The sequence below is a fragment of the Rhopalosiphum padi genome, chromosome 1 (genome assembly GCF_020882245.1).
Source record: "Rhopalosiphum padi isolate XX-2018 chromosome 1, ASM2088224v1, whole genome shotgun sequence".
Taxonomy (NCBI): domain Eukaryota; kingdom Metazoa; phylum Arthropoda; class Insecta; order Hemiptera; family Aphididae; genus Rhopalosiphum; species Rhopalosiphum padi.
This window is the reverse complement of record NC_083597.1, coordinates 15,570,426-15,581,647: the sequence shown is the minus strand read 5'-3', so window position 1 is coordinate 15,581,647 and position 11,222 is coordinate 15,570,426. Positions and strand designations below refer to the sequence as shown.

The 11,222-nt window shown below is 25.2% G+C and overlaps 1 protein-coding gene across 1 annotated transcript; it reads left to right on the top strand.

Annotated features, from left to right (window-relative positions):
* The first annotated feature begins 5,637 nt into the window (after positions 1–5,637).
* On the top strand, positions 5,638–11,151 carry LOC132917291 (2-acylglycerol O-acyltransferase 2-like). Its single transcript, XM_060977967.1, has 6 exons — positions 5,638–5,808; positions 5,880–6,112; positions 7,876–8,141; positions 8,852–9,023; positions 9,090–9,283; positions 10,687–11,151. The coding sequence occupies exons 2-6, from the start codon at positions 5,889–5,891 to the stop codon at positions 10,842–10,844; spliced, it is 1,014 nt and encodes a 337-aa protein (XP_060833950.1). The 5' UTR covers positions 5,638–5,808; positions 5,880–5,888; the 3' UTR covers positions 10,845–11,151.
* Positions 11,152–11,222: the final 71 nt, after the last annotated feature.

The window sequence follows — 11,222 nt, the reverse complement described above, 5'->3', positions numbered from 1 at the left end:
AATATTGCGTGAGTTGGTCTCGTCTCGGGTTGATCGATTGACATTAATTCCAAACTCAGTCAGTGCCACGGGAGAAGTAAAGACCATCACTGTCCATTATACGCCGAATTGGCTTACTGCTTCGCAGATAGTGTCCCTCATGGCTGCAAAGTGATGGATGTGAGACTGGCATAGTTAGATTGTAGGCCACAAGTCACTAAACCTAGTAAGAGAGGGGGTCTACAGTGATGAAAATTGACTATTCTTGGTAAGGTATGAGATCTTGGTCTAAGCACAGGTCGTCAGTCTGACGACTCGGAAGTTCGGTACCAAATCGCTAGGATTCTTGATTAGCTCCTAGAGCTATAGTAAACGGTCTGTATAGTTGGTAGTTGTTGGCGTTAGTCACTAAAACCAGTAAAATCTGAGAGTACTCGTGTCCATTATGTTTCATTATGTATTTATCATTGTTATAAATTAGGTACTATACGATAACAGATAAAATATTTATATATTGTACAGAAATATACAATATCAACGTATCGTACATTTTTAATCGAATATACAGTAAATATTGATGTACATCATACCGATATAAGTTTCTAGCTACTACAAATACTATTTTTTAAATAACAACATAAAATGAAAAATTGGCTTAAGGTCATTATTTTACGCGTGAATATTCAATTTCGTCAAAATGTAAACGCCTGATGCTCATAAAAAATATCTATTGAACTTTTATAATTCTTACAAGAAGAACTTAAAATGAATCTTGCATTACATTTTCAAATCTTAGGTAGGTACCTATTATGAGTTATGACTTTAAAACTACAAAATAATTTGTTAATTTGCAAAGTTTTGTGATTTTGACAAATCAAAATTTTATCTTCAAACGCACATTAAAAAATTATTGGGGATTTACTGTCAATTCTTATAGTCGATGAAATTTAAAAAAAGTTAATAATCCTTCTACGATACGTTAATTATTGTATTGTATATGATATTATGATACCTATTTTATCTTTTTTCGTGATAATTTATAACAATGTAATAAACGGTATAATGACGTTTTGTAGGATATATTTTTCCTACTGTGGTTTATTGTTCCATTTGTAAATAATGAGTCAAAAAAATAAACCTGAGTACAATCTACGAAATAAGCTCATTTTTTATTACTGATAAATATTATATATAATAATAAAAATTTGTTTTCCTTTTTAAAAAGACTACCTATACATTTATGATATGCGTTTGTTAAGGATTTGTCATCGTGTTTTTCATACAGTTTTAAAAAAGGATTAATTTCTATGAATATAATATCAGAACCAACATTTAAATAAGTCATGCAGGGGGCTGTGAAGAGCAGAGTTCACACAAAATATATGGTAAATTGTTTGATCATGCTATACTGATATGTATAGCTTCCTATTTCCATAGCATTTGACACCACTTCTGCGCCTATGAATTAGTGTGTGCCTCGGACCGTGTCTCCGACTCGCACCACGCAAATGACAGGAAGGAACCACGGCTACCAAATAGGTGGTGGATCGGAGGGTGGGGATTATGATGTCCGTATGTTATTAATATTATTTAGGTGTGTCACCGCTTCCGTATCCGGTCGTCCGGTGGCAACACGCGGCAAGGCTGGAGATTAACTTATGAGTTAAGAATTAAAATTTAGTTAAAATTTTAAGTTAGTTTTAATTAAGTATAAATTAACTTGTTATTTATTTTTTGAATTTGTTTTTAACTTAAGTAGGTACGTAAGAAGTTACTTTTTTACTTTACCGGACACTCTTATTCTTTTTTAGGTGGGCGGGGGGGGGGTGAAATAATAATTAATAATTCGAATTCAATTATTATACTAATGTATGTATAATATATAAACCAATATTTTTTGTAGCTTATAGATTTAAAAAGTAATCGACCAATTTAGATTAACATTTCAGAGAATATTCTTAAAAGAAATACCTGAACAGTTTAAAGAATAGATTGAACCTCGTTTTAATGATGATGGACAAACTTTTTTATTTATACATATTTATGTTGATTATATATACTATATAAATTATAAACTACTATAGTTACTTTCCTTTATGATAATATTGTTGTTATTATTGCAGCTTTTGTTAACAGCAGTAACACAATTATTACTATGCGAAGCTAACGCGAGACAAATATTTGTTTTATAAATATAATAATAGGTACTACTTCATAAATAATAATTTTTCAATGAATATAATTTTGATGGTGTAAAATATTTTAAACATGGAGTATTGAAGTGTATAATAATAGGTACCAAAGTAAGAACATTTTAATACTACTTTAAATTTCAATTCGAAATACATTTCAATTAGATTCAACAATAGATCTTTAATGAGTATGGGGAGTTTATCGAAGAGCAAGCTAACTTACTGTATGATATTGTGACATTTATTTAGAAAAATAATGTTTTAGAAAATGTATACCTATTTTAGAATACAACATTTATTTATATTCAAACATATGGTATAATATGAATTCGTTATAATACGCATTATATACCTAATATACCTATCTACTAAATAATAATCAATTTTATACATTTTTTTAAAAGAAATATGAATAAGTACTATTGTACTCGTAATTTTGTATTTTAGTATTTTTTTGGCTTGTATAAAAACAACCTACATGAAACCATGAATTATAATTTCAAGTCCCATTGGCTATTAAAATTGAACAATTTTCAAATTTCGATCTACAAAATAAAATCTTGATTTTGACGAATTTTGTCTTTTTGGTCCTTAAGGTTACTTGAAAATTCCAAACATTAAAATTTGAATAAATGTATTATTTAAGAAAAATCGAGGGGAGAGGAGAGGGTGAGCACTTAGTGAATTTCTCTCTATATCAATGGTGCTCAATTATTTTTTATAATACCCTAATTTAGATAAATAAAATTATAGTCAATATATTATGATTATGTCTATACGAGTCTATATGGGCATTTTTTCTACTTGACAAACTATATATTCTCATCTAAGTATACACTTATACCATTTTAGGTGATTCAAAGTTTAAACTTTAAATTTACCACCTCAAGGTTAATGTTCGATTAAATATTTAAGGCGTTATTACTTATTGACTATTATTTAACTTATTGGATAATCAAATTACTTTTTTTAAAACTATCAGTTAATTAATATATGATTATAGACTTTAGTAGGTACTTAATTAAAAAAAATTCATATTTATTATTAAATTAATAAATTTAAAGTTACATCCAAAATTTATTTTAATTTGATTAATAAATAGGTACATAGATAATGAGTAAAGACTTAATTAATAATAACTAAAACATAATATTATGTTTGTAATAACCTTATCAAAATAAGGTAGGCAACACCCATAGCACCAAACCGTAGTTTTAACAACGTATGTATAATTGTATAACGCCTTATCGGGTTTAAAAACAAACACACTAGATTTATCGTAAAATTGATTCAATATAAGGTCAATGCTCCATGAATCATGTATAAGGTTAATTTTTTGCATTTAAGGATCTATAATGGGTTAACTATTTAAATGTAGATACGATGTAGATAGGTAATCATGTAACGGTTTACTCATTAAAAATGATCACCAGGAAGGATAATTCAAACTGGCTATTGTAAATTGTAATTGTAATCTTTATATTTTTGACAAAATTATTTAAATATTAATACAACACTTATGTTTTGCATAAAATATAAATTATTAGTGGTGGTGACTTAGGATTTTCTTATTGTGGGATAATATATGAAATGTTTTTCTAACTATTATATGAAATGTATAAATTATATCAATAAATAATATTATATAATATTATATAATATTTTATATTTTTTTATAAAACTTAATAAAAATTTAATTTTTTGACGAGCGTAACTGTAAGTTTTATTTAATATTATAATGATTATTAAGTAATAAGTATTAGGTATATAATAAATCAATCTTAATAAATAAATTACGGTTAAAAAAGGATAAATGGTGTAAGTTAAGTACTATATTTGATCAGATTAATGAACAGGTATTAAATTTAATTCTACTTATGAATATATAGTGGTCTGTGATGTGAGTTTAATTGTTAATGTGCTTAATTATTTTGTTATTATATTAAATACAATTATTTACTACAGTATATATGTAACCTTTAGACTTTGGGAATCTATATTTTTTTTAAATCAGTTAAATTATGTAATATTTCATTGTTTTATGGTTTATTTTTTAATATTTTAACAGTTCACATACGCAGGTAAGTGCATAAAATATAAATATTGTTATTTGTTTTGACTTGTAAATGTTTGATTAATATTAAATCAGTAGTCAGTACCAAGTTAATACCTAATATGATAACAATTTTGCACTGTCGTTCTGGTCGTTGGACGTTGATATAGATTAGAAAAGGTTTTATTATTATAATATATATTTGTAAACTATACTAATAGAAGGAATAAAATAAAAACTAAAACCAGGGAAATTTCATCAATAGACGGCTTCTATTCTCATTAAAATTTCAAACAAAAAACAACAGTAAATTAGTTTATTATTTTAAATAATAATGTAGCATAATAATAAGCAATAACATTTCAAATAAATAATTAGTAAACTTAATTATTACTACTAATCCAATAATAAATAAAGTTTTTAATTGATAGTAGGGAGAGCCGGACAAAAGATGGAGCGAGATCTGTTACAATTTGTTATAGGCGAGGCCCAAAATGTCATACAAATGCGCAAGGCCTGTGGCAAGGGGTCCCGCTGACCCCTACCTAAGGCCAACTCTGATAACAAATATATTATTAAAGAGTCATAACATTTAAATACACTAATGAAGACAGATAGGTGTCTACGTGTGACTATGTAAGTGCAATTATTTTACTAGGTAATCGAAAACAAAACAACAAAAATATATTAGGTATATATATATATTATTGTTATATATTAGGTATCATTTTAATACTGTACATTGTACCTATGGTTATACAATAATATAATATTATGTGTAATGTACATGCATAAAATAATCGCTGTAAAATCCTAAAATAATATCAATATATTATTATACGTATAAAAACTTATAAACCAAAACCATGATTCATGATTGTTTAAAATTGAAACATACTTTTGTTGGTTTCGAGTTTAAAAGTATAGTCGATAATTCTTTTATAAATATTCAACAAAAATGATTGAATTTGCAATTAAGTATATTTGAGAAAATAAAATTTAATAGGTCTTCAACTTATTCCGTAGGCTGTTGTGTAAGTGTGTAAATGTTATTATTTATTTGCGTAATATATATAATACATTGGCTAGTGCATGTATGCTTCGGCCTGCTTGTATAATAATGAATAAATAAATACATAATTATTAAATATTATAGGACGTAAGTACCCGTTACTATAATACTAATAAGTAACAATTATAGGTACCTACTGTGTAGTGTATAGGGTGAATAAATGCATATTTTACGTAATAAACGTTATCTAGTTATCATTTATATACGTTATCTCTCTATTTGAGTTAATAGTATTGAAAAAAAGTATATATAAAATTAATGACCGGCTAACAGATATATACCCAAGGCAAAGTACAAACCAAAATGCCACCTCTCCGATTCTATGCCAGAATCGAGATGCGCTCCACAACGATGATTGTGTACGTGCAGTTTTGAACTTGACACGTTCTTGGAAACATAATAATTCTTACTGTGATAGTTAAAACTTACGCCTTTAGTCTTGTTAGATCGATTCTTTTTATATCGACGACGACGAAACACGTTTCGTTACGTACTGGCAGTGTATTTTTAAGGTAATTCCTTCGATTTTCATATTTAATGTTAGATAACAAGGAGAGCTGTATCATCAAAATTTAATTTACAGATTTCACCAATGAAACTGAAGGACGTGGAATTCGCGCCTCTATGCGTGCCACTCAGGCGGAGACTCGAGACGCTCGCAGCCGCAGCATGGATTTACTTAGTGGTATTCGGAGGACTAACCGGATGGGCTTTTCTTTTGTACATTTTATTGGCCACGCGGTTTTGGTGGGTAGCACTATTGTACGGTTTATGGATCTATCTTGATCGATCAGTAGCGTGGAATAACCCGAAAAGGTGAGACGTAAAAAAAACACGACTAAAGGTCATTTAATGCCTTTTTGGTTAAAAAATATACACAATAATTAAAATAAATATTTATCACGATAAGTAAATATATATACTATTGATATTTTAAGTGTAAGTATTGTATTAACATTTATAAAGGATACTTTTATATACATATATTATTACACATAAATATACATTTTTCGTAAAAAAAATATGCATACAATAGGTACTTACAATATTTATTGAATTGACGTCTTAAGAAATTCATGTTTTGTGTTTATTCTTGAAATTGATTTTATAAACATACACGTATATTTCAAAAACGAAATCTACTTGAAAATTAAATCTAGACCACGCTTAAGTACAGAGTGACATTAGTATTTTTGAAATTATCATAATATTATATTTATTAAATTATTATTTAGAATAATATTTAAATACATATAATTTATCTATTAAAAAAATGATAGTTTAAAAATATTGATAGGTACTTGTAATAATATCAATAAGTATACAACAATTATGCAATTAAATTATTACAATTTAAAATTGTATATATGTAAATATTTATTAACCATTAGATTATTAACAACATAGATATTGCCAAATGGGTATTACCTTGAAAAATAATTGTACATTCATTAAAAAATGAACCTATGTTGGGTATTCAACATTTAAATTTAAATATATATTTTTTAAATCTTGTAAAATATTTTTAATTTTTTTTTATTATTAATTATTATTTTTTATTTACTTAATTAATTAATAATGGTACTAAGTTATTACTTATTAACTATTAAATATAAAAATGTTCTTTCAAGTTCATAAACTTATTTTTATCGATTAAATTCAGCTTAATTATAATATTTTACAGAAGTTGTTAAATGAAGTAAAATTATATTTCAAGTGTATATTATAATAATTATAGAATATAAATAAACGTATCTGTAAATAATACATATTTTCGTTTTTAATAAAACAATAATTATCTTTATTTTTAAATTAATATCATGCAATGATATCATATTTTTTAAATATTCAATATTGAAAAATAATTATAATAATGTTCTTTTGCAATGTTGAGAGTTTTTAATTATTACTTAATATTGGTGAGTAATAGGTCAATATTCAAATATTTAATAAATTGAACAAGGTATTTGAAGATATATTATAAAATATATTATTGAATAATATTATTCGGGAAAAACAAAAAAAGAAACTAAAAACGGTAATATTTACGAAACACCATTTTTATGAACAATCGATTTTGATATTTTGATGTAATCCTAAAACATGTTACCTGAAATATTTAACATATTTATAAAATATTATTTATATTATTAATTTTTAGATTGTTTAATTTTCGAAAAACATTTCGTCAATTTGCATATTGTTATTTACTATACAAACATAATTTTTCAAAATATTAACACAAATTTTAAGCTATTTATATTACAGACCTCTTCCTTCCGTTAAATGGTACCTATGAGTAAGTCATTACTGACTTATAAGTAAATAATTATTAATAATTCATTGTATAATTTGAGCAATTTATTTTTTATAAACATTAATTCGACATACCATAATATCAATAGATATAAACTAATATATTTAAGCTGATAAAGAGGAAATTTAAATATCTACTATTTAGGACATCGGTGACTTCCGCAGTTTTCTTTAAATCTTTATTATTAATTGTAAACATATAAACTTAAAACGTATGTAATGTGTATATAGTGTATACTGTATATAGTATGTTCTATTTATAGATTTCGCTTTATGAGAAGGTTGACATGGTGGACCCACTTTAAGAATTACTTTCCAGTATCTCTAGTAAAAACTCACGATTTGCCAGCTGATAAATCATATCTGTTTGCCACTTACCCTCATGGAGTGTTGTGTGCTGGATCGTTTTCTAATTTTGCGACAGATGCAGGCCAATTTTCAGAACTATTTCCTGGTCTCACATCGCATCTTATAACTCTTAGCTTACACTTTAGTATGCCATTCACCCGTGAAATTGGCATAGGTTTATGTGAGTATATTAATTGTATTACAAATTATACCATGTATTTATCAACTGACAACCAATAATTATTATTTAAGTATAATTTATTGATATTGAATATAGTTATTAGATTTTCTAGCTCGTGAATCTTTAATTATGATTACATGTTTAAGTTGGATAAAATAATTTTAATAACAATTTGGTATTAATAAAGTCTACTTAACTAAAAATTATTTAAAAACATACATTTGGATTAAGTAAATTACTCTATCTATTAATATATTATACCTAATAAATACGACCATATAGGTATTATTTTTCAAGTTTCTCAAATTCTCCATTTCATAACTTCTTGTTAATTAAATTTGACATAAAAATTTAAAATGTTTTATTTGCACATAACTTATATAGTACTTAATAATATTTTAGTACACTATTGTTTCTCGCCAAAACAATATGAGATTAACTGAAAAACAAACAATTTCATTAGACGCCAAATGACTTTATTTTAATGTTCTATTACACAGTTATTTTTTTAAATAAGTGTGTGTAAGAATGATTATCAGAGTATATAAAATAATATATTAATTAATAGATTGTTATTTGCAACAATATAATTATTATTATTTATTTATTTGTAATGATCAATGAGTATTATATTAATGTCGTATTATATGCAATGTAATTATACATTAATAAGATAATTAAAAATTATAATAAATAACCTTTTTTCACAGGTCTTCAAGAATCATCTGAAAAAAGTTTGGTGAATTTATTGGATAAAAAGAAAGGTAACGTTGCTGTTCTTATGGTTGGTGGTGTTTCCGAAGCATTCAAGTCTTTTCCAGGACCATACCATCTCATACTAAAAAAAAGGAAGGGATTTATTCGAGTGGCTTTACAAACTGGGTAAATTTGAAATATAAATATAGAACGATACTTATCGTTGTTATAAATTGTAAAATTAATTTATAGAGCGTCATTAGTGCCGGTGTTTTCTTTTGGTGAGACAAATGTGTACGGATTGGGTGAAGCTGAGCCAAATTCATTCTGGGATAAAGTGTTGAAATTTATTAAATGGAAAAGCGGAAATAAAGTACCAGTAGGACGTGGATTTTTCCAGTATAGTTTTGGTATTGTGCCTCGTAGACATCCAATTGTTACTGTTGGTAAGTATAAGTAGTATATAACTACCTTATTATTTGAAGAGATCTTAATAAGTAATATAATACAGTATATCATATATTACTTGTATTATTGTATTATAATGTATAATTTTGGTTATCTACATAAAAAATTTGTGATACAATATTATTTCTTATTGTTTGACGAAAAAAAAAAAGTAAAAATATAGCATATAAAATATTGACTTTTCCAGATTTATTAAAAATATTTAAGAAACTAAAAAAAAAAAATCTATGATAATAAATAACTATTGACATTTTGTTCTCTTGTAAATAAAATTTTTGAATGGCATTCTGATAAAAAAATTATAATAATAAATAAATATTTCGCAAAATTTAGCAATAAATTAGGTATTATTATTTATTTATGTTAAGAAATAAAGAAAATAGCTAAGTCATTTTGATAAAAATATTAGTTAAACCATAAATAAGAACATAAGTAGCTAAATAATTATGTAAATTCGTTCTACTACAAGAATTATAATTACTTTAACCAATGTAAAATATTATATATCTATTTTATGTGATTATATTTAATGCCTTTTAAAATGATATTGGTTTATTATTTTTATTTCGATTCTAGTTAAATAGTTATAACTTATAACCTTCAAATCGGACTTTTTATTATATATCATAAATATTTGTATGAAAATAACACATAAGTACTAAACAACTAAATAAATAATTTTAAGAACAGATTTTTTTATAATCACGAATAATCGAGAGACCTTCGAAATATCCATATACATTTTTAAATCTATTTAGGTACACCTAATTTTGAATGACCAATGTAAAATAGAATAATTATCTATATATTTAAAAAAAAATTTAGAATGACTTGTTTTGTGTTGTTTTGTCGTGAATTTAATCTACTTTGGTTATTGTGTGTTTATGCTGGGTAATTATTGAAACATAAAAGGGATAAAATAACAATTTTGGTATTTTGAATAATTGGCGAGGAGAGACACGTTAATCTAATGGCCTTATGAATTGTTTATAATCTCTTTAAGAAACTAACTAGAAAATATATGGACAATGTGGCAAATCTAGATGAAGATGATATGAGTATACATATATTTGCTGATTTTTGCTAGCTAATAATTGTCTCTGTTGTTATTTATTATCATACTTATGAAATGAAAATAATTTAAGTTAGATACATATATGTTTACCTAATTGTATATAAATTTTAACCTTACAGCTTAAAATACATTTGGATTTAAACTCTTTTAAATAATTGTTAGTATTTTTTCATGTGTAATTTTGCCTTTTATGTTCTCTTTAACTATTCACCTTCAACTTATGAAATAAACAAAACCTTTGGCCTTATACATGTGATAACTGATTAGATATTACAATATATTTTAATTAACTATGTCTATTTTTAGTGGGCAAGCCAATTGATGTACCAAAAATTGTTAAGCCAGAAAAAGAAGATATAGAGAAGTATCACAGCATATTTATTGATGAGCTGACTAAGCTATTCGAAGAACATAAAACTAAATACTCTAAACATCCGGATGAAATGGAGTTAGTATTAGATTAAAAAATAAAACATGTTATACTATTTTTTTTTATAGTCATATTTTCCCTAAATTTAATTTATAGTTCTTTGATATTCTTAATGTTACAACTATTTATTTGTTATTATTGTATTCCTTTAAATATTTTTTATTTATATTTAATTTACCGAATTTATAAAGGTGAATGTGTTTTAATCAAAGTGTTCAAGTTCAGCCTAATTTTTGTATTTAAATTATAATACCTACCTAATTAAAATTATAATTTATGTTTATTATAATATACAAGTATGATACAAAGAATAGTTAAAATACATTAAATGTTTGTTTAAACGTGTATTAATTACGATGTAAATTGTTTGGATAATTCCATTGATTTTTATTGTTAAAATATTTAGACTTTA